This window comes from Candoia aspera, chromosome 6 (assembly GCF_035149785.1).
Source record: "Candoia aspera isolate rCanAsp1 chromosome 6, rCanAsp1.hap2, whole genome shotgun sequence".
Taxonomy (NCBI): domain Eukaryota; kingdom Metazoa; phylum Chordata; class Lepidosauria; order Squamata; family Boidae; genus Candoia; species Candoia aspera.
The window spans coordinates 75,053,287-75,077,941 of record NC_086158.1 but is presented as its reverse complement, the minus strand read 5'-3'; the positions used below and the strand labels follow the sequence as shown (position 1 = coordinate 75,077,941).

Below are 24,655 nucleotides of genomic sequence, written 5' to 3'. Positions count from 1 at the left end.
CCAATATTTTCTCATGTTCTGTTAATGTAGGGTTTGTTTTTCTGCAATATTGTGGTTCTTTTAAAAAATAAGGACATACCCACAGTATACACACCAACCCTGGAATTTAAATCTGTCTTTAACTGTGAAATACCAACTCTTGCTGAGCAAACTTAGGGATGGTAATACTGCAGATATACTTGCAGTACACACCATTTTGCAGGCACAGATACTTGGAAGCAAAGATTTAGGACTCTGATCCCCCACCCCTACCCCTCCCAGAGGACATTACCAATATTTTGCCACAGAAATAGTATTTGATGTTGCTATGTAGCAATTCTGAATGGATTATACCTAAAACAAAAGAGAGAGGAACCAACTGATGTCTGATTCCCTTACTGCAGAATAAGGTGATAAAAAATCTAGAGTGAGTTCTAGCTGTCAGAAGCAGCTGAAGGAGTACTGTAATTCTTGCTTATGCTTTCCTGAGCAGAAAAAAAAATTGCAAGTAGAAGTCCCAAGACACAAGGACCGAACTCTTTTCCTTCTCCAACACGGTAGTTCTTTACCTGCAAAAAGTTCTTTTTTTCAAAAACACACAAACACACATACACAGAGCATCAAGTTCTTGGCCAGTTAACAGATCGATCACACATATTAAGCCATACTAGAGTTTTCAAAAATTGCATGGGCCACAGACATGGAATAATATCAAATTTTGGTTTATTTCACCAATATAAAATAATATAAATAATTTAAATCTCACAGGACAAAAGATCAGTGCTACGTTTGAACAGCAATGAACAGAAATGTTTACAAAAAGAACACTTTTCTCCTCAATGTGAAGACAAGAGAAATTCCATAGGAATTATATATATGCATTATTTCTTCAGCCAGCAGACTTACATATTAGTCAATCATTTACAGCAGCTTTATAAAAGCACAGATATCCCAAGAAAAATGTAGTTTTCATCTCTTTCACAAAGAGATGTGTATTATAAACAAATTTCAAACATCATAAGATACAAATATTAACTAAATACATCAAATAAATATATTAACATAAATAGGGACAGTGCGAATTTCCTCAGCTTTCCACACCAGAATTTCCAGATATTGACTCTGGGAAGTATGGGGTGAAAGATGGGGCTATAAATTAATCCTTGTTGACCTTTGTAGATATATTGCTTTCTCCAACAGCATAACTAAAAGTTCCAAACAGCCAGTCCCAGTGTGTAAAGTAAGGTGCATAGTTGACTTTGAACTTCAGGTGGTGGAGATCATGGTGTGGTGCTCCTCCATACAGGCCAAAAGGCACCAGTCTATGGGTTGACCATGGCAGGTCATAGCCAGAATGATCTTCTACTGAAAACCAGATGTTGGCAATGAAGAAAGCCATTTCCGTCAACGGATGACACTTCAACAGCATTGGACTAATTACGCTAAAGAAACCCAGCCAGAGCAGTTCCCAAATGCTGGCATACTGGGTGGTCAAAGCAAAGGTAGAGACATGTTTGTGGTGGATCTTGTGGAAAGTTTTGTAGAGCCATGGCACCTTGTGGTGGAGCAAGTGCCACAAAAAGGAGAAGAAATCAAACATCAGCAGGCAAACAACTACCTCCAGGATAAGCATTGGCACCTTGGGAGCTATCTGGGGCAAGCTCACCGGCCTCCAGTACCAATGCACAACGGTCACTGGAAAGATACACACGATGTGGTGATAGATGCTTTGAGCCAGGCAAAGGGCCATCATCTGCGGCGTAGGTGACGTCTGCGGCTGGATTTTATACTTTCTCAAGGTGGAGATCCAAGCGCTTAAAAAATCCAGAGCGATAAAAGGCAAGCAGAAAGCTGTGTATATTGTGAAGTTGAATAGCACTGGGAAGAACGGAGACTTGATCAGGCCCTGCTGCGCTCTGACAAAGTCCCAGAGAGGCTGCAAAGCCAGTGCACTTGGCATGTCATTTCGCTCATTAAAAGAGAGCAGCGTGCTTCCGTTCTGCATGCTGATTTCCATTCCTGCTGCAGCCGTCCGCTGCTTGTGTACTGGAGCTGTTCTTATGCCTGCAGCCCTTTTATCTACTCCCTTGAATGACGTCATGAAAAAACTTCCCGCAAGTAATCAGCTCAGTTTCTTTTCCTCTTGAAGAAAAAGGATTGGGGAAGGAATTTCCCTTCTCCTCTTCCAGATGTTTATCCTCCAATGAGCTGTTCTTTGCCATGCCTTTTTGTTACAACAGATTGGATTTCAGAGCTGAAAAGCAGGCAGAGAAGGAAATCTATGAGATGGCATAGGAATGACATGGAAGAGTATTACATTAATGGCATTTAGCCAGAATCAAATAGAGAAGAGGGAGAAAAGCAAAGATCACAATGTAGCTTTATGATAATTATGATTTTTTTAAAAAAATAATACCATCTGACTACTTCTGTTTTGGTTTCTGGGGTTGATTACATGGTGCTAAAGGGCTGAGAAGCATAGGCACTAAAACTAAAAGTATATCATTCTAGAAGCAGAGCAAAACAAATCTATAACCAGATTTCAGCCATCAGATGTTCAGATGTTTCAGCAACCTGACATGGAAAAAATGAACTAGAAATTTCTAGCAGATTAGACAGGACACCACCTTCCTGCCTCCAGCCTCCATTTTCTCCATTTTACTAAACAGAATGAGACCGCTTCAGTCTAACATCAGTGAGACAGAGTGAGGTTGTCATTCTGACCGTGGTCTCTGGCGCGGTCTTCATGCCCGTAGCTTCGCCTTCAGACCCTGAACTCGCCTCCTCCCGAATCGCTGAGAGTTCTCCCAGGGGGGCTCTGTTGGGGCACATCATGGTAGAATCGGGCTCCCCCTCACTCGACCCCTCACTCTCCACGAGTGGCACATCTGGATCGGTCATCGCCAGCACTCTCCCTCACAGGATCGGACGAACCTGTCTTTTCCTGGATAGGGGCCAGCGGGAATTGAAGTTTTGGATTCTCAGCTTTATGTAATGGTTGCCTATCCCAAACACTCAGACTCACAAGAGGTTACTTAAATGAAATCTGATTTATTAGGGAAATTATGACAGATACAGAGAAAGCTGAGAATGACTAAAAGCGCGCCAAATACAAACTAAAAACCCTCAGCTCCAAACGTAATCCCTCCCCCCTACCGCCATAGCAACCACCACCCCTCCCAGGTGCTGGTAACCGTTTTCTACACATCCTGGGAAAGCAACCTTGAATACATGAGATAACCCAAACACATTCCAACCCAGCAGCCAACAGATAAGAACTCCCCGAAGAGGAATCTTCCTCCCTCCTGAGATCAAACACGTATCAGGCAAATGAAATGCGAAACGTTACGATGTACCAAGCACATTGAAATGGTGAACATGACAGTGGCTTTCATGGTTTATCAATTCATCTTGGTTGCCACAGTATAAGTATGACTTACCAATGATTTGGCAATGTATGTCCTCACATTGGAGCCTCTATCTTGTCATCAGGCTGAAGTCAGGCTAAGGCTGACAAATACTTTCCATCCTATACCAGAAGAAGGCTTCCTATGTGGACATGCCAGGTCATATGTAGAAAGAGCCTTCAAAGAACTGTTGGGCTCCAACTGGCCCACCGCAAGACTGCCTCCTTCCATCTCTCCATGGCCATTTTGGCTGTGGCTGCAGTGGAACTGGATACCTCACTACTACTGTTTCATGTTATTTGCTATTGTTTGGGCATGAGGATATTGATCTCATGGAAGGATAAGTTGATTACAGGGTGAAGCTTGTGGATCTCCCACATGCCCCCATCAAGTGCAAGGGTTTCATTTGATTGCAATATTTTTGTTCCTCCATGGTCTGGAAATCATATCTTTTCTTTTTTTCAGTTTTATATGTAGGAATATTCAAAGGTCAATATTCCTATGGCAGAACTTTTAAAAACCCATGATGCCATTTCCAGATCCTGATAGTAAAAGAGCAGTGGCCAGTCTAGTAACAGAGCTTGGTTTGAGGTTGGGTGGTGGTGGTAGGGTACTGTGAATACACTCATCTGCTTTTTCCTAACTCAGAAAAGCAGAACCAGAGACTATCTTGAAAGTAACCCACATTACTTTCCATGAGGACAGCAACAGACCTTGTGGCTGAGGCACAATGACCAGTAGATTGCAAGTGAAGTTATTCCTTACTGTTGGGTCCTTAAAGTAAGACATCAAAAGGAGTAGGTGCCACTTTTTCTCTGATGCCACACTCTGAGGACTCATCACAATGAGATATTAGGACAACTTATTCTGGAAAACTCTGTTAGCCTCTTTCCTGCCATGGCAAGGAACACTGAAAGCACACTCAACTCAGATGCCTCACCCTGAACTGAACATAAATGCTGAGGTCTTGCTGGCCATCTGCCCATAGAAGCTGCCATTGCTACCACTTCAGGAAGTCTCCATGCCACAGTTGCTTCAATCTGAGGATCCCTCTGATAATGAAGAGATTCTTTGGGCTCAGATTTTTCTCTCCCTAAGAGGTGTGCTGAGGATCAACCTTAATGTAATTTCAGTGAAATATCTTTTTTATTTTCAGGGGCACATAATATTCATGTAACATCCCTTAATATTGTTTCAATACTGAGCCATGTTAATATCTATCTATTGTCTGTCTGTCTGTCTGCCTGTCTACCATCTATCTATCATCTATCCATCCATCCATCCATCCATCCGTGTGTGTGCGTTATTAATCTTTCTTGGCTGATTATTAGCTATTCTGGAACATTAAGCACTTAACACTTTTATTATGACATAATAATCTGTGAACTCAGTTCCATTTCATAAAGTGCATGAAATATTATATACAACCATACATAAATACAAAATGTGGGTGGGTTGGTGGATTTAGAAACAGTAAGACCAGAGGAAAATGACACACAGAAGGGACAAACAGTAATAATTACCTAATTAACACTATCCATTCAAAATTGATCTTAAGTAATGTTTCAAAGATATTATATCAGCCAGGAACTGATTAATGTGTGTAGCGTGACTTGAGAAGACACCCAATTTTGTTCAAGCCACAGGAAATAATTGAATATCCTGATGAGACACAGTTATAGCGGTTTTGCAATCTATCTTTGAAATTACTTCACCATATAAGATCACTGGTTAGGTTTGTCAAACTCACAGCAATGATGTTGTACCACCAGAAGAACATCCATAAGCTCTGCTTGCCTGAGCTGGCCAGCACCCCCTTTGTGGGCCACTTGAGGAGGAATGGCCCAATTCAGCAAGCAGCCAACATTTCACCCCATTCCTGATCTTCATTTTACCATGTCAGTTTTATGTGACAGAGGAAGAGGGCAAAACAGCCACCCTCAGGGAAGCAGCAAAATTTTTCTTTTGTTTGGCCTAGAAAAGACTGGATGACAAAGGACAAAACAGTACAATGCCTTGGCTTGTGGCAGAAGGGGGAATCCGAGAGGCATATGGAATTCTAATTGCATGTGCTATGATATCTATATATCTATATATCAGTATACTTTTCCTTCTTCCCTTGGTTGTATGTTGCTACTTTTTATGGCTTTCTGTTATATTTTATTGGCAAGCAAGCAAGGAAAAAGAACACTAATATACAGTATATAAGGGAGCCAATTTGGTGTACTGGTTAAGGCACCAGCCTAGAAACCAAGGGACCGTGAGTTCTAGTCCCAACTTATGCACAAAGCCAGCTGGGTAACCTTGGACCAGTCACTTTCTCTCAGCCCTAGGAAGGAGGCAATGGCAAATGGAAATCTTGCCAAGAAAACTGCAGGGGCTTGTCCAGGCAGTTGTTAGGAGTCAACACTGACTCGAAGGAACATAATAATGATGATAAAATAATAATAATAATAATAAAAAGTATATAAGGAACCATCCCAACAAATACACCTAACATTTTCTCTGTCCAGAAATGTTAATGTTCTTGGGAAAATGGAAGGTACAATAAATAAACATCAGCAACATCAGCCAATGTCATTCTGCCCATGAGGGCCAATCTCCTATGATTTTTAAAGGTGTGCTTGCAATTTCAGCCTTTCCATGATTATTTATTTATTTATTCAGTCATATTTCTCTACCGCCCATCTCGCATACAGCAACTCTGGGCAGCTTACAAATGAGAAAAATGGCATATCGCTAAAAACAGTACAGTATAAATATAAATTTAAATACATATAAATACAAATATAAAAATACAAAATATAAAATATAAAATTCAAGATGGAGAATAAAAATCTTATCCTTCGCCCCATCACGTTACCAACCACCCCCATAAATGGCTATCCCCGCTCCCACCCCAATGATTTCCACTTATCAATGATTCAAGGGCATAAAGTATGACAATACCAATCTGTCTCTATACTCCACAGCTACAGGTGCATGTAAAAAGGTAGGTAAATTGTGGGGAAAATAGGAGGAGGGAGTATTAGGTATTTTCACCACCTGGAGTTATTTATAAAAAATAATAAAGGCAGGATAAAAATAAAGTAAAGTAAAATAAAAAAAATTGCTGGCATGAATGCAGGAAGTCAGGCTGCATCAGTCATGTAGTAGAGGAGAAAATTAGCTATTAGCTCCATCTACTGGCTACAGATACTGATGCAAGACCCAGATTTTGATCTTGCAAATGGAATTCAACTATTTCTTTCTGCCCTGCTTATAAATGCCCCAGAAGTATCTGGCTTATCAATTGTGGAAATAGAAATCTGGAGAAGATGACCCCTTGATTCAGCCATCATGACTGTTTACCAGGGCTAGTATATCAACATGACTTGCTAGTTGCCAATGCCCCCGCTGTGTTTTCCATAAATTTACATTTGAGCATAGAATCGCATGTTTTCTGTAACATGAAAATGGCTGTATCGATGGTGTTTTCCCCAATTCCAATAAAAGAAAAGAGTCATATGTGTGTGTGTAGGTCCCTAACTTGCCACATTTTGGCAAATTAGCCTGGCCTGAAGGTACAGAGTGCACCAAGGTCACTAGGTCTGTATCTAGAAGACCACTGGAGAACTCCACACAGCTCTGCAATAGAAGGAAGACTGGTTAGAAATATCATTAACAGAAATACAAGAACTATAGATAACACTTCTGTTACGTGGTCAAAGCAAGCAAGAACTTCTTAGTGACTGACTGTATGGCTTCTCTACTGAGGAGATGGGTGAAGAGAGTGCCCACTTGAGAAAGTCCTAGCCTCAGCATGCAAATGGACCATCATGGCCAGAACTTCACAGCCAGAACTACCATATTGGCTCAGATCTGTTGCTGGCTCAGTATATACATTCAGCCACTTATCTAGTTAGACAGGAAGGTCCAATGTAAAAGACTCCAAATCTCCAAAGCCCTCCTCAGTGTCTGCCTATTCCATGATTGTGTTGCTTTCCGTTCTTTCCCAATGGACTGGTACATCTTTTCCATGTCAAAGGCACTTTCAAACTGGAAGATCTTAGGTCCATGGAAAGAAAGCCTACCTAGATCTACCACATTGTTAAACAAATATATCCCCTTTTCATGTTTGGATTGCTTTCATCAGCAACGACATGGAGGCTTCCATAGGACCTGCCTTTCCTCTTCAGGATATGGAGCTCTCTTCTCACTGCCAATCTAGAGATCCACACTATCCGATAACATCAAGGCCAGGCCCGTCCAAGGAATATTGGATTGGACCTAAGTGTAGAAAAACCCAATGATATACAGGCATGTTGGACTACTCCGGAGTCTTAACCCTGATTTTAAATATCTCCTAAAATAATCAGCAGCTCAGCTGTATCCTCAGACACAGAATCAACTGTGAGGCTTTTGCCTTTTCAGACAAGTATATCCAGAAATGCAGGCAGTACTGCATATAATTTGAAGTGATAGAGACTACAGTCCAGTGATGGGAGCTTTATACAGTCTGTGTGATGGTGAAAGGTAAAAAGTCCCCTGTGCAAGCACTGAATCATGTCTGACCCTTTGGGGGGACGCCGCTTTCACGACTTTTTATTTATTTATTTCTCAAATTTGTACTACCGCCCATCTCCCCCCAAGGAGGGACTCTGTTTCCTTGGCAGACTATATTGGGGTGGTTTGCCCTTGCCTTCCCCAGCCGTCACCTTCCCCAGCAAGCTGGGTGCTCATTTTATGACCTCGGAAGGGTGGAAGGCTGAGTCAGCCTGAGCCGGCTACCTGAGAATCCAGCTTCCGCTGGGATTGAACTCAGGTCATGGGGAGAGTTTTGGTTGCAATGCTGCCGCCTACCACTCTGCACCACACTAGCCCCTTTTATATAGTCTACAAACTGTATAAAGCTCCCCCATCTGATATTTAGAAACAGTTACAGGGAAAATGACCGACAGGAAGCTCTGACGTAGGCTGGTCCATGAAGTCATGAGGAGTCGGAAGCGACTAAACGAATAAACAACAACACAGGGAAAATGAGTCCCTTGAACACTTTAATTTTATGTTTAAACTTTTCCCAAAACCTCACCCTACAAAAATGGGCTGGAAATGTTGGCCTATTTTGCCCTTTAAATTTTTCTCCAAATGCTATCCCTCCAAATGGAGAAAAAAATAATTAGCCTCATCCAATCAAAGGTGGCCCTTGGATATCTCTTTTTTAAAAAGAAAAATGGAAGGAAGGAAGGAAGGAACCCACCCATGCACCCTCTGGCTCTGCTTGTAGTGCTCCTATGAATTTGGGAGAAAACTGTTTTTAAGAATGAGAATTCTCAAAGCATAAAAAAAGTCATATTAATTATAAAGCACTATGGATATGTACTGCAGCACCATCTTGTGACAGAAATAAATATTTGATTATAATTTAAACAACAGGCTGTTCCTGATCTTCACCCAAAATAAAGAAGGCAGCAGTGCAGTGTAGCTAACTAGAATTAAAAACCAGAAAGATATGTATTGGTTTGAGTACCAATTCAATAATCTACTTTGCTTTGTGAAAAAATAACACAATAGATGCCCTCAGAAATGAAACTTTTTTTGCTTGCTACCACTTCAGATCCCTTTTTACAGCCAGTTTAGTGTAGTGGTTAAGGTGCTGGCCTAGAAACCAGGAGGCTGTGAGTTCTAGTCCCACCTTAGGCATGAAAGCTGGCTGGGTGACCTTGGGCCAGCCACTCTCTCTCAGCCCAACCCACCTCACAGGGTGGTGGTTGTGAGGAAAATAGGAGGAGGAAGGAGTACTAGGTATGTTTGCCACCTTGAGTTACTTATCAGTTTTTTTGTGGCAGAATGTGCTGCAATGATACACCACCTTCCAGCTGGATCTAAAAGGATTTCTTCTACTCTCCCACTGTGACTAGTAAGAAATAATTAAAAGTCACCATTATAAAAAAGATAAAATCATGAATAACAAGTTAGAAGGAAAAAAAAATCACAAAGAGTCATGCCAGGTGGTTGGAGTACAATATCTCACACACTTTTTTCATAGCATGAAAAAAAGTTTCCATGTTGTACAGTTTTCTGACTAGTAGGCATTTTGGGGCCGTTGGCATTTTGAATTTTGAGAGTGTATAATGTCTACAGTGTAGTGGAGGAAATAAACCTAACAAACAAAATGGGGACTGCCCCCCCCCATCTTTTGGCTATGACCAGGGTCAAACCCAGTTCATCCCATCAGACCCAGACTGACGCTCCCTGCTCCCAAAGCCTCCTAATCCCATCAAATCAAAGAGTAGAAGACTCCTCAGCAGCTCACAGTACAGTCCAAAGGTGGCCCTTAAAGAAAATTGCAACCCAGAGAAACCGCAACCTTCCATACGCTATCAGCTGATGACCTCAACATCCCATCTCCTTTGCAAGGAACTTCCTCAGCTCTGCTGCCCTCCTGAAAGGCCATTTTGCCTAACAATGGAACTAACCCCAGGCACATTGACAAGGTGGAGTCCTTGGTGCTCTCTGAGCCTTGTTGTTTTCTTGCAGATGTTTCTTTGCCAGACTAGGCAACTTCTTCAGCACTGAATATGTTGCCTAGTCTGGCAATGAAACGGCTGCAAGAAAACAAGGCTCAGAGAGCACCAAGGACTCCACAGTTCAACCCTGAGCTACAAATATTCACTTCAATTGGTACATTGACAAGGATCTGCCCGGCTTGCCCAAACTGGCCAGCAAATCAGATCCCTAGGATTTCCCCCCTTGTAGCCCTCAAGTTCTATAAACATCTTTATTTTTCCATTGTTGGGGGTCCCTCTTTCTTTTCAAGCAGGCACCCAACAATCATAGTATAAACATGGTTCTTCTCCTCAGTGTTTTGCTCCTTCTTCAGACTGAATCCGCAACGCAGAAAACATTTCCTATGGAGTTGGGCTCTGCAGCGATGCCTGGTCAAAAGCAAAACAGCCGCTTATCCAAAGTTACATGGGGAGATGAGATTCTTCTCTCCCAGCCCTCTAGCCCCATTTCCACAAGACAAACTTTGCTACCTCATTTTACCTTTGTACTATATTCTTTCCAACTCAGCAGAGATCACTGTCTAATACTATAATCACAGCTGCGTATTAGTGAACATTGTATTGTCATTCCTGCTCTGACTAGCCGCTTTCAATTGGCCCAATTTTAGCTTCTTTTTCTTGAAGGAAATTTAAAGCTTCACTTTCATTTTTTAAAATAGCAGAATGGTTGCTGGTGGGAAGCAATAACGTGCAGGACTTGCAATGTGGGAATTGCAATAAATAGGAACCATGAAATGCCTGTCTATGCTGCATTCTGTGAACACGCATATAACCTACAAAATCCACTCTGAAAAATATCTGAAAAAAAGATGATGCGGAAACCAATAGATTACAGCACCTTGTACCACCTCAGCCTTGGGTCTGTTTTTCTGTATCATAGAATGGGGTAAGCAACAGGATGCTGGACACCTCATTGGGCACCTGCCAGGTTCTGTCAACCCACCTAATTTCATGTTTTAATAGTATTTTTAATAGGAACCTGACATGTTGTAAATCAAGCCACCACCTTCTAGCAGTATTTATAAAAGAATGCCTATGGGCCCCAGAAAAAACAAAATGGAGGCTGATTGGAACCAAGTACTTTTTTGGAATTGTGCTCAAAGGCTGAGAAAACGAGATATGGAAACTATACAGGTAGTCCTTGCTTAACAACCATTTGTTTAGTGACAGTTCAGATTTGACGGTGCTGAAAAAAACTGACTTATGACCAGTCCTCACGTGAGCATCACAGTGTCCCTGTGGTCACGTGATCATGATTTGGATGCTTGGCAACCAATTCACATTTATGACTGTCAGAACATCCCATGATCGCCATTTTTGACCTTCCTAGCCAGCTTCTGGCAAGTAAAATAAATGGGGAACCAGGTGATTCGTTTAATAACCACATGGTTCACTTAATGCCCAGTGATTCACTTAACAACTGCCACAAAAAAGGTCATCAGATCGGGTCGGATTTGCTTAATGACTGCTCAGCAACTGAAATTCTGGTCCCAATTGTGGTCATTAAGTGAGGGCTATCTGTAGTATGTTGCCTCTTTCTCTGTGTATGTGTGTGTAAGCACACTTTCTCACCAGGAAACTAATGAGGGTTAGTGAGCATGTGAAATCTTGTGTTTATCTATGCAAATCTAATCAGGATGGGTGTGTGTGTTGCTTCTACATTTAGCACCCCGGCTGGTTTATCATTGGAAAAGACTGTTTGGAGAATAGTCATATTTGTGAGTGGCCACTGTAAGAAACTGCTAGCGCCAGGAATACTTGGCTACCCTAAAAGTGTTATATCTTAAATATTAATTCCTCTAAATCAATTCCCTAATTGTGATTATGGAAAATAAATATTTCTGCAAGTTCTAATGGTTCAAATTAGCCACCATTATTAAAATTGGAATTAGTTCTTTGTGGAGCTCGTAGGATATATAGTACAGGTGATCTGTTAAATTAGCCAGAAACAAAAAGCAAGCCAATAGTTTTCACCAACCTACCCCATTTACTGATGGTCAGCATTTCCAGCCAAAATGTTGGCAGTTGAAAGTCTAAAGCAGTGTTTCTGAAACTTTAAGATGTGTGGACTTCAACTTCCAGAATTCCTCAGCCAGCATTCTGGGAGTTGAAGTCCACACATCTTAAAAGTTGCCAAGTTTCAGAAACATTGATCTAAAATATCTTGAGGATATCACATCTACCATTAATCTTACATCATTTATAAGCACAAATCAAAATCGTCATAAATTTGAAGGAATTTTCTGCCATGCTGAACATCCTTATTGGTGTTCCTATCAACAGTTTTAACCTAGTCCTATAAAACACTTCCCACAGCTATAATTATACTTCTGTGAACAATCTCTCTTTCTCCTTGCCTACAAAAATGGCCAATGTTATTTGGAATAAGGTGGCCTGTCTTCCTCTGCTTTATTCACATGACCAGGAACATTGACCCGGGCATCTTTCCCCAGTGCAAAAGCTTTCAAAAGAATTGCATTTACCATCTGCTACAAGACAAGAGACCCACCAGGTCTTCCCTGTTCCAATATCCATCTCAGCAGATGGCAGCACCTACCTGGTCTTGGCTAATCTCAGAAACGAAACTGCCAATCACTATTTTGCTATCGTTATTCAGACAGGGAACCACCAGGAAATTCTACCGCGTGACTCAATTGGGAAACTGGAAAACATCTCAGTAAAAGGGAAGGGTAAACTACTTCTGTAATACTGCCAAGGAAACAGCATGGGTAGAATCACCCAGATTCAAGCTTGACCCTAGAGATTTCTTTGTCTCCCCCCTCTCTCTCTATAAGCTTGATGAAAACCAACCAGATAACCTTGGGGAAACACACTTCCATTTCACAGTATGATTTATTCCCATTGTTTATCATCCAATTATTATTTGTTTGATGTACAGCCTGCTTTTCATACAGGAGCTCAAGGCAGGGGTGTAGGGTGCTTTCTCCTGTTTTCTGTTAGCCCTGTGTGGTAGGTTGGGCAAACAGAAAAATGGCTGGCTACAAGTTGGTCCCTGAGCTTCTGGGTTGAGGGGGAACTGGAACATGGGTCTCCCCAGTGCCAGCCCCTTATCTGCTACACAACACTGGCTGTCAGCAAGCCCCAATCATTACATTTGCTTGTTAAATGCAACAGCTTGTGTCCACCCTACTAGCAGGTGCCATGTCCTGGAGGTTAAACACAGAGCCTAACAAGTATAAGGTTTTAAATGTATGGTCAAGTCAGCTTTTTCCAGTATGGTACCCTCTAGATAAGTTGAGGTTCAGTGCCCATAACCTCCCAAATAGCATTCGCACGTGGCCAAGAATTATAGGTTTGACACACATGAGGACAGCAGGTTGGGGAAAACTTTGGAAGTAGTTAGAATGAAGTTTTCTAAAACAAGATTAAGATTCCTTGTTTTACTGGCTGTACTCTACTGTGAAGAAAGAGTTATTCTTTCAAGCGCATCCATTTGTAATCTTACCCCTTTAGTGCTGAATGAATTTCACAGAATTAAAGAAAAATAAATCAGAACAATTGCACCCATGCCCTGGCAGCTTCATTTTAGCCCACGCCATCAATGCAGAGAAATAGATGTGCCTTTAGGAAGACAAATTGCAAAGAGTTGCTAAAAATGGTTTCTCCTTTCCACCACTTCTTATGGGCCTGTGAAGTTACAAAAGTGGCAGAAAGTTCTAAAACGTAGCTGAAAATTTCAGGGCAAAATATTCACATAACTTTAATGCTGAGTCCTCATTTAAACATTTTCATAACATTCCATGTTACACAGCTGTAAGATGTATATGCAGAGGTTGGAATCTGAAACGGTCTGCATACCTCTAGCACAAAGGACAATCAGATTCTTAGGGAGAAGAAATCCCATTCAATAACTTTAGGACTAGGCTGGAAAACATCCATCTCCACTGGGTTCAATTATTGCTCTATCTTGCTCTACGTTACATCTTGGGCTGGTAAAAAAAGTTCTCAGTTGTAATGAAGCTCCTTCCCAACACCGTAGACAAAACATGTGTTCACCCACTGACCTACAACCCACTTCATTCAATATTTAATTCTAATACACATTCAAAACTTGCAGTACAGCAACTAAGGAGCTTGAAGCATATTTCATTTTAAAAGATCAAGAGTTTATTTCCAAGAGACGAGTCTTTTAAATAAGTGCTGCACATGATGTTGCCTTTAAAATACTCACTCCCTCTAAAACACCCAGGTCTTCCAGATGCCCCCAAAATATAATGCATGCATCTGTTCCAAAAATTATGACAACTCAGAAACCTGCCCTGCAAGCTTCTCCTTACTGAAAAAAGTAAAAATACTTGTTCTTCCAGTATTACATCTTTAAGCATGTGTTGCTAGATTCCTGGACCACAGAAGGATTTTAAACCACAGAACCTGCTTTGTAAAAGTTCCAGGACCTTTTGTGTTTAGAGAATCAAGATGCAGCTTTCCAAATGCTTCTTTCATATTTTAAGCAAACAAGGAATGTGCTTTGGAATGAGCAGGAAATACAGACTTCACAGATGTTAAATTTAAGTCATTACTAATTATAATCATGGATTATCCTCTTATATTCCAAATCCAAACTATGAAAGGAATCTGCTCCAACAAAGTAAGCCAAATAAAACCAAAACCCTGGCTTTTTTTTTAAACAGCTTTAACAGCCTCAGTATCATGGATGCTAGCAAGATTCAGTAAATTTTAATTCCCCCCACTCTTCCCTTTCCCTCATTTCAAAAATCATCCCAATATAATAGTGCAAGAATAGCAGCACTGTAAGGCATTTATTGTCATTCAGTTCCTAATTTCTGCCTTTCCATTAAAGCTGCATGGATTTAAACATCTATCAGCAGCGCAAAATTTCCATTTCTTGAGGTATTGCAAGAAGGCATGTGTCAGATTAATACTATATTAATACTATAATATTTAAAAATCTGGACTTCCTTTTCACAACTGTGCTGGTTTTTTGGGACTACAACTCCGAATAATCAATAGGCCTACTGAAATTTATGCATCAACTGAATCATCTCTCTGTACATGCGCTGTGGGGCATCAAGCCCCCAGATGAAATCCAGATGTTCCCATTCTGGGATGTTCTTGTGGTATATTAAGTTTGGGATCTGAGTCAGTAAGAGGGCAGTATCCTTTGTGTCTGCAAGCCAGTCGTGGCCACCCGTCCAAATAGAAGTTGGAACAAGCATCTCTTTTGTTTTGTAGAGAGGTGGTGTTGGCTAAGAAGGAAGGAAAATACAGTTAAAAACAGTTTGCAAAGACTTCTTCACCCAAAAAGATACTCATTCTGATGTGACCACTGAGCAAACTGGCTGGAGATGTAGTTTGGTAACATCTGGAAAGCCAGAGATTCTCCAGACCCGTCCAACAAATTATCTCAGGCAAACGAGAATATTGGACAAATGCTACCCATTTTTTCCCCAGCCCTCAAAAGACAGAGGGTCAAATTCTATGTAACATATAATAATTCGGGCACAATGGTCCTTATATGTTTACTATACTTATATTTGCCCCATAACTGAAGTTTTGGGGGCTGATTTCAAAGTTATGTAAAACATTAGGACAGTAAAAATACAAAAACAATAAACCACAGACATATATAATATAAAACAACAAAAATAATTCCATTTCTTAAAACAAACTACAGGAAAAAGTCATGTAAGTGCCAGTAACAAAATCTGGGCAAATAGAATAAAAGGAATTCTAAACACAGAATGCCTGGACTGTCTTAGCTGGTGCCCAAAAGACAGGCATGGCTGTCCACAGGTGAGTGTCACTCTCTTTGGTTGCCCAAACCTGTAAGTGATTCTCTTCAGGCAAGATTCTCAGAGTTCTCTTTAACAAGATTTATTCAGATGAAATAGAAGAGGTCACAAGAATTTCAGCTATCGAACAATTTCTAATGTAGAACCAATTTATCCCCTTGTACATTTTTATTTTCTTCCTTTTAACCAGCAAGGGTGAAAGTAGCAGTGGTCTTTTCATGATAATGGATAATGATCAGCTTGCAGCTGGCTATATATATATATATATATATATATATATATATATATATATACATACATACATACATACATACATACACACATACACATACATACATACATACATACACACACACACACACACATACTGTCATGAGTGCCGTTGAGCTGAAGACATCAGCACAACGGCACACATGAGAATAACAAGGAAGCAGAGGAAGGGACTCAAGATAAGCACAGCACGCACAACAACAGCCACAGACCCTAGCCGGAGGATGCAGCCATCAGAACACAAAGGAGAGAGAAGGAAGGACAAAGACTAGGCGGATCGTGAGGCACACCCAAGCTGTTAGCAAAAGCGCAACGGAGATCGCCCAGCTGACAGCAATCACCGGCTGAATGAGGAAACCGATGATGGGCGATCCCGGGGCACCAGCTGGGGCCTCGCAACCCTTCACCTACCGGCAAGACAGCATGCAGGACAAAGGGGGGATGACGTAACCCAGGGTAAGGGGGCGCTGACCGGCGCGGGGTATTTAAACCCCGCACCGGCGCGCTCCCCTCACTCTCAGCTTTTTTCGCAACTGACACTACGTATGAAATAAACCGGAACCTGCTCTCATTTGAATCAGCGTCTGTTTTTTACTCTGCGGTAGGCAGTGCATGACACATACACACACAGACACAGACACAGACACAGACACAGACACACACACTATCTATCTATCTATCTATCTATCTATCTATCTATCTATCTATGATGGTGTTCTGAATCTTCATCAGTTTGGGAATCAACCGTTACAATCAAGTACCACACTTAAGACTTTTCCCTTGTTAGCCACACACCTAATTTCTCTTGAAACAGGCTTCCATAGATGATTAGGTCCCTAAGTAGATACAAATGGGGATTTTTTGCTCTGAAAGCACAATTATAAATGGGGAAGCAAGGGAAATCCAGTCACTTTTTTAGGATGTGGCCATTCACAAGAAAAGTTACATATTTGCATTAAAAAAAAAAAGCATTACACCAGTGATCTGATAATTCAAAAGTCTAATATGTCTAAACCTTTGGAAACTCCTACCTGTTTATAGTGAGCCATATTTTCTTTTCTGCTTCCCCAGTCAAATGCTTTGAATTCCCCAGACTTTATAGCCTGAAAAGAGAGTTAAGTTGCGTTTAAAGATGTGTATGCTGTCACAAAATATATTCATTCATGTATTCATTTGTTCGTTCACGTTGTTTGCTCATTCATTCTATATACCGCCTTTCTGCTCAGAGGCATTTATTATGCATATGAAGAGAAAACAAATAATCAGATGTTGCAGTTTTCCTGTAACACTTGTTTACCCACCCATTCCTTGAGAAAGATACAGTTATGTATATTTTCCAGAGTGTTCCCACACATACCGGCACACATCCAGGGTTTAGCTGCAAATAATGGCACTGAGTAATCTGAAGATCCCCATCCTGCTGGGGGGAATTTCCCTAGAAGTAAGACCTGCAGAGTTCAATTGGTCTTACTCCTAGAAAACCACATGCAGAATCGCAGCAGAGGTGAAAGCAAACATTGGAGTCATGATGCATAAATGTAAGCGAATAACCTAAACGTCACTGCAGCAAGCATTTCTCAATCAGCCTGGGGATTTCAACTCTACCTGACTCCAGTGAATCATATTCTGGACAGATGTTCCAGCTGGGCAGTGGGTTGAATACACATCTATTCGGGTCTGAAACCAACAGTGAAATGATTAGCTGAATCTGTAACCAAGTGCAACAATTACTTCTTTTTAAAATTTGATCTGAAGGAAAAAAGTGCATCAGGGCTTAATATTTGGACATTATGGTGACCTTGGCTAATCTCGAAAGGGCTAAGAAGGGCTGGTCCTGACTAGTCCTTGGATGAACTAGGCTAATTTAAGCAACTGAAAAAAAAAACCCCAAAACCAATTCAACTTCACTTGAGGGAGTCTTTAGCACTTGAGAGACCCCACCTTGCCATTCTTAAGCTAGCCATGATTCTCAGTCTTTCATTACCAAATAGATATTAGCTTAGAGATGAGCATTTGCCTGTCTGATAACATAAACATTATTTATTTATTTATTTTACATTTACAGCTTCATTTATTTCATTTCAAAACAGAGTTTACATGTTTAGGCTCTTTAATTCACTTTCTTACCATGTTTAGGTTTTTCTCATTAAATCCACATAGGAGAAAAAAAATGTTGCCACAAAGAAAGTCAAGTAAGGTATGGTCACACACATGGGTAGCAAGCCATCTCATAACAGAGTTCTGGGGAAGAAACTGTTTAGTTCCAAATATTTCCTGCCAAAAGAAGAAGAATAAAACATAGGCCACTTTGCTGGAAAATAAGGATGCTTCTAAATATGGTTAACATGTTACCGTCTTTTTTTTTTTTAACCACAGCTGAGCTGACATGGCTTCATTCACACATTCTGCTAGGTCTTAATGGATGGATTCACCTATGCTGGTCCAAAACAAACCATTTTGTACCTTGCTGTTATGAATCCACCCAGCCATTAACAGGCAGAAAAATACTACATATCTGATTCAAGGAATGTCAAGTCTATCATTTAGGGTAGAAGTTAATCTATTTAAGTTAATTAAGGATATCTATTGATTTTCTTTTAACATGGAAAACAACCCCAAAATGTAAAAATAAATTTTGTTTCATATACCCTATGCCATCACAACTATTACAGTTATATGGTGGTTGGAGTACTCTTAGAGTTAGGAAGTTCTTCCTAATATTTAACCAAAATTTGTCTTCCTGTAACTTTAGACAATTATTAGGCGTCCTTTATTTCATGTTCCTCTTCTATCTGCTTTAAAGAGCTGTTTTCCAGCTTTTGGGAATGTTTGCAATTAACTAGTTCAAAACAATGATGTAGCCCAGAAGTACACAATTTGGGGGGGAGGGGCTTAGAAGGGAGTCACAGTCTAAAAAGGACCTGAGGCCAAGACACAGTGAAAATACTGCATTTGATTTAATACAATAAAGTTAGTATGATTGCTCCCCCTTGTATTTAAAAAAAAATAGAGCTTTTGGAGGCAGTCTGGACATTACACAAAATCTGTGTACTCTATTTCTATATTAATTTCAGCAGATAAATCCATTTGGGCAGGGTCTTCATGGCTACTTCAGTGAGACTGAAACTGTTATCAGGTCTCTTGACTGATGCCGTTCCCATGCCAAGAAGATCAGCAGTGACTATTTTTTCAATCCGAACAGGGTACTTCATCTTTTCAAGGAAGTTGGCAGTAGAACCGCACAGTAGTAAGAACAACAGGCAAAACACACAACCCTCAGTTCAAGTATTCTCCAGGCAACAGCTCAACAGAGAACTTAAAGCAATTGATCATCTCTCATTCTCAATCTACAACTGGCAGAATGAATCAAACCAATGTACTACGGCACACTGTTTAAATGCCAAATATTATAATTACAGAATCATCAAATTCTGCTTATACATTCCATGGAAGAGTTGGTACATCTTCCAGCAATAGTTTTAATACTGAACTCATGGTACTTCAGTGTAAACTCTGCCCTACAAGAGCATGTTCAATAATCAAGATTATATCTAGCATTACAAGACATTACCTCTAGCATTACAGGGCATTACTGCCAACAACATTCAAAAGTGTAATTAAACAACAATTAAACAACCCTGAGCGTGTAGGTTGGAACAAGTCCTCTGGAAGTAGGTCACAGCATAAATATTTAGCTTTTTAGTTTATCCACGCAAGGCTGTGACCAAGGTTTTGATTAGCTTAACAAGCTGCTCATAAGCTTTTGTCTGCACCAGAAGGAGAATAAACCGGGAGTTAAATAACTCAGTCAGAAGAGTTATTTGCTTCCAACATTTTTTTTTGAAATACAATTAAATTGCTTCCAACATTTTTTTTTGAAATACAATTAAATTCCTATATTCCATCCAAACTTAAATCTAATCTATAGCAATTCAGATGCTTCTTAAATTATGAGGATCTTTCCCACTTTATAGTCATTTTAAGAATCTGCACAAGGTCCTTGCAGGTAACAAGACATTAATTAATCCCCATATGGATTTGGGAGGGGGGGTTCAAAATCTCTGGTGGGCAACTTTTAGTAATTTTTGGAGTGACAGACATCTTTAAAAAGTGACTTGGGGCCAGCTACTCTCTCTCTCAGCATAACCTCACTCTTCCCCACTTTTGTGAGGAAAGAAGAGGAGGGAGAATAATAGTAATCATCTGAGATGTCCAAGAATATCTCAAGTCACAGACAGTGTTTGTCTAAAAGTGGACTCCTTGTTAAGGCTTTTGTTCAAAGGCATGTCGGTCTTTTCTTCAAGTGTGTACAGAAGAAAAATGTAGTACTCAGTTACATCCCCTAATATTTGCACTCTGTGGTTCAAGCAAATATTTTAAACAAAACACATACTTTGAGCAGCAGTTCAGGAAACATTCCAAGTTTGACCAAAGGGCTGGATGAAAACTTCACAGATACAGCTGGTCCCAATCCAAAAAACATTTTTATCTTTTTTGCCAGCTCTGGCAAAGTTGAAAATGCAATGAAAGCTGGAGGAGGCAGAGACACAGAAGACATGAATAGAACTCAAACTACGTGGTTGAACAAAATCAGTATGAAAACACTGCCTGCATGTTCCACAAAAGCAGTATCTCTTATTTTATAATTTTACACTGTTTACAGCTAGCGTCATTAAGGCAAAGGGGACTCTCCCTGTGCATGGAGAAATTTCTAATTCATTTTACTTGATAAATCCGAAGCAGCTTTCAAAATGATCAAATGCAGAAGTTATGAACTTCATTGATAGTCTCTTCTGCCATGCTGAGCGGCATGATTTCTTTTTTCAACAGTGATCTGCTAGTTACACAGGGTGTGCCATTTTTTAAAATAGGCAGGCAACAAACACAAGGAGGATTTAACACATTGTGCAGACACACTCCACTTTATGGAGTTCTTCTCTCCTCCCAGTTTTTTCCACTGAAGTTGGACGTTCACATGGCCCAAGATATCTTAATTCAGTCCAGAGCCACTTCAAAACTTTATGCTCTTCATTCAAGCCTTCATACATACATATTTTCCGTTACTTAAAATCTGTCTTTCCTAACCTGGTGCCCTCCAGATTACACATTCCACTAGTTGCAGTTGTAACACATCTGAAAAACATCAAATTGAAGAATAGCGCCCAAGATGATCATTTACCTGTGTTCAGTGTAATTGCTGCTTTACGGATAAGCATTATGTAATTCAACTTCACCTATGTAGCTGTTAAAATTGCCAATGCGCAATAAGGAGTTTGCTAACCTACCTATCGTGGTGCCTTGAGAATGGCCAACATAGAAGAGTTGCTCCTGGCCAGTTTTGTTCAAGATGAAGTTTATTGAAGCAGGAAGGTCATACTTAGCCATTTCATCAAAACTACAGAGGAGAGGGGAATCCATCAGATTTACACATAACATAATGAAGTAGGATCCATATTATCCAAGCCTCCATGCACTGAAATATTATCCAGCCAGTGTGATGGAAAGATACCAGGGTTTAAGTCATGCCTCCTTTATGGACCTATCAAGACACTTCTGATTTAGCTTCTTCCCTTACAATAGAAATGAGGCTTGTTTTAAAAGATTAAGTCAAAGATCAAACAGCTATAAAATGCAATTAACATTAGCAATAGCAGCAGGTTTATCTGAAAACCCTCTTTCCATTCTGCAAGAAAGCCCTCAAGAATCATTAATTTTATAAAACTGTAATTTTTACTTGTACAGTCTTCTAATGACTCCTATAGTTTGCTTCTCAAGACCCTGCAACCTACACAGAATATGAGCACATGAGAAAGGCAAGAACTAGATTCCTAAAAAGGGGCTCCCTCTTTATTTATTTATTTATTTATTTTATTAGACTTACTGTGAACTTTTATTTTAATTATATTCCACCTTCAGGAGCTCAAGGTGGCCTACACACCATTCACTCCTCCCATTTCTCCCAACTACAACAACTCTGTTAAACTAGCTGTGCCAAGAAAGAGTATCTGGCCCAAAATTATCCACTAAATTTTTATGGCTGAGGGTCATCTGGAATCTAGATCTTCTAGTCCAGTGTTTCTCAACCTCAGTAACTTTAAGATTTGTGGACTTCAGCTCGTGGAATTCCCCAATCATGCTTTCCCCTTCCTTTCTGCATTTTCCCCTTCCTTTCTGCATCTTGTCTTTTTGGTTTGTAAATCCGGAGGTGGATCCTGTTTCTCTTTATAGTCTGAAGAGCAGGGTAATTTTTTATAAAAAGTCACCTTTGGGAAAATGCCAAGACAAAAATGTAATTAGCAATATTCTTTACGAAAGCAAAAAGGCCAGTTTACATATTATGGATTTTGCGAAAAAGCTATGGTAAACTTCACCCATACGGCATCTGTTTATCATGGGGCAAGAAAATCACATGCAGTGATTCGTCACACAAATCAAGCAATATTCATCAGCCATCATGGGTTGTCTTCCTCCTTAGATATCAGCACTAACACCAGTTTGCCACACATTATAAATTAGATATATATCATATGATGGCAGTAATCAAGTGATCTCTCTTGTATCTAGCTGTATACTACAGCTGCAGTGTTGAGCCTACAATAGTTTCACTACCTCCTGAAAGCTTGGCATTCTTAAACCTCCTCCCCAAGGAATCTTCTCGGTATATCCACTCTACTTAGGCCTCCTGCTTCAGTGTAATGGCTTAGCAGTTCTCACTGCCATCATCTATCATCCATATGGATGAGTCCTTCCCCCAACTTCAGTGTGTGTGAGAGAGCGATAACCGCCCCCCCTTCCGCCACACAAACCCTACGGCACTTACTGGCAAGAAAACAGAGTGGCGTGTGACTATGGAAATCAGCCCCTTCGGTTTCAGGAGAGTAATTCTTTTTCTTTCCTGAGAGATTGATCTAACTATTTTTTTACAAAAGGAAAAAAGCTTTTAAAAATCATTTTAAACTTTAAGCAGTTACATGCAAAAACCGATGGCTAAATTCATTTACTAATACCGGTTGACTTCACTAATGGTATCACAGCACAGAATTACCATAGCTTTGTAGTACTATCATGATCTATTTAAATTTATTGGCTGTCCAACTTCAATGCACTCTATACATAAACATACATATGCATACACAAACCCACACATGCTATAAAAAGCAGGCACATGGCACATAAAGGGACGGGTGGAGGGGTAAATCCAAGCAATACCCAATGTTTAGGAAATTTGTCTACCTGAACATCCAGAATTCTTGTTGCTTCGTGGTGTAGTTGACATGTTTTCTGGACCAAGTGTTTCCTCTGCTGTTCCCTAACCAAACATCATAACCAGCATCAGCTAGGATAAAACCCAGGCTGTTGTAGTCTAGGTTGGTCACCCAGTTACTGCTGTCAGCAAGCAAACCATGCTGCAGAAACACAGCTGGTTTCAGTTCTGAAAGGGAAGCATTTTACACATATTATTACAAGCAAAACAACAGTATCCTCTCCAAAGGCAAGAAAGTTCATTCCAAAGCTGTTCATACAAATGCCTTTCTTCGAATGGAATTCAGTGCATAACAGATTGAATGCTAATATAATCTCTTTAAAAGGACTCTCCCAGAAGAACTCATGACTCTGTGATTAGGCTCACATGTCCCTTTAAGCCACGGTTAACGAATTATTTATTCAACGGATCAGTCTATGTCTTAAGTCAAACAAATAAAAATAATTTGATGTAATTATTGATTTAAGTCAAACAAAAAAGATAATAATCTGATGTCATTAGTTATTAAATTCATATGCTGCCAGACCCCCTGCAACTGTCAAGCTCTGTCAAGCCTTGACACCAAACTGGCACTAAGGCTTGACATCATTGATGGAGATATCCAACATCAAAAACAAGGAAGGACTGAGGGTTCCTGCTGGACTAAATTCATTTCACTTGCCACATCTTTGTGAAGCTGAGAGCTCTTGCAATCTGTAGGATCATAGTAGCGATAGCAGTTTTAGCCCAAAACTTTTTTTGGTGAGTGCAAATTTCCCATCCTGCCAGTTTTTCGTTTTTTGTTTTAAAGAAGCAAGAATATTGGGAGATGCGTTAGGCTTCAGGATTTAGTGACTGTGGTCTAGACAACAGATTTCCTGATATTTTGCTGGCAACTGTGGCTGGCATTTTCAGAGGCAAGGTGGTCTGCTATTTAGTCAGTCCCTGCTCAGTTGCCTGAAGATGCAAGCCACAATTGCCGGCAAAACATCAGGAAATCTGCTGTCTAGACCACGGTCACTAAGTCCTAAAGCCCAACACTGCCCAACAAATACTGGCCTTGAAAGCCTACACAGTATAATATGGGAGAGGTTTGTTTTAGGGTTTGAGGAAAGGATTCTATCTTCTACAAACCTGGGTAGTGCTTTAATGAATCATGTGCAAAACTTGTTCCCATCAGATTAGAGGATATTTGTTTTTGAGGTGTATCCTAGGGTGGAATTTTAATTCAAATTTTTGTCCTGTCATTTCTCTGAGGCACTCCATTATTATTTTTGTAGGACAAGGAAGCACTCAAAACACCTATCAGATGGTTATTAAAACATAATCCATCGAAATATCCCAAGGGTTCTTTCTGCCCCATCCAAATTAGCCAAGTTCATTTGAAAGAACCATTTCCAACCATTTTTGCTTTCTCCAAAGCAAGAAACGATC

General features: G+C 40.3%; 3 protein-coding genes across 4 annotated transcripts in view; all 3 read right to left on the bottom strand.

The window, feature by feature from the left end:
• Positions 1–3,795, bottom strand: part of CH25H (cholesterol 25-hydroxylase) — a 145,216-nt gene extending 141,421 nt beyond the window's left edge. Inside the window, exons 1-2 of one of the 2 annotated variants that reach the window (XR_010068226.1) lie at positions 3,420–3,795; positions 1,079–2,233 (exon numbers count right to left, since the gene is read on the bottom strand). Coding sequence is in view for 1 of the 2 variants with exons in the window: in XM_063307438.1 (XP_063163508.1) it covers positions 1,136–2,080 (945 nt within the window). In the remaining variant the exon portion in view is untranslated. Of the gene's footprint in view, positions 1–1,052; positions 2,234–3,419 lie in introns of those variants that run through there. The other variant, XM_063307438.1, reaches the window with a different exon arrangement.
• The window catches only part of ACTA2 (actin alpha 2, smooth muscle), a 210,363-nt gene that overhangs the window by 165,064 nt on the left and 20,644 nt on the right, over positions 1–24,655 (bottom strand). The window lies entirely within an intron of this gene.
• Positions 13,961–24,655, bottom strand: part of LOC134500247 (putative lysosomal acid lipase/cholesteryl ester hydrolase) — a 265,244-nt gene continuing 254,549 nt past the window's right edge. Inside the window, exons 4-10 of the mRNA XM_063307434.1 lie at positions 23,212–23,410; positions 21,264–21,373; positions 20,372–20,508; positions 18,106–18,252; positions 17,584–17,655; positions 17,010–17,081; positions 13,961–15,162 (exon numbers count right to left, since the gene is read on the bottom strand). Of these exons, the coding sequence (XP_063163504.1) occupies positions 14,929–15,162; positions 17,010–17,081; positions 17,584–17,655; positions 18,106–18,252; positions 20,372–20,508; positions 21,264–21,373; positions 23,212–23,410 (971 nt within the window). The 3' untranslated portion in view covers positions 13,961–14,928. The remainder of the gene's footprint in view (positions 15,163–17,009; positions 17,082–17,583; positions 17,656–18,105; positions 18,253–20,371; positions 20,509–21,263; positions 21,374–23,211; positions 23,411–24,655) is intronic.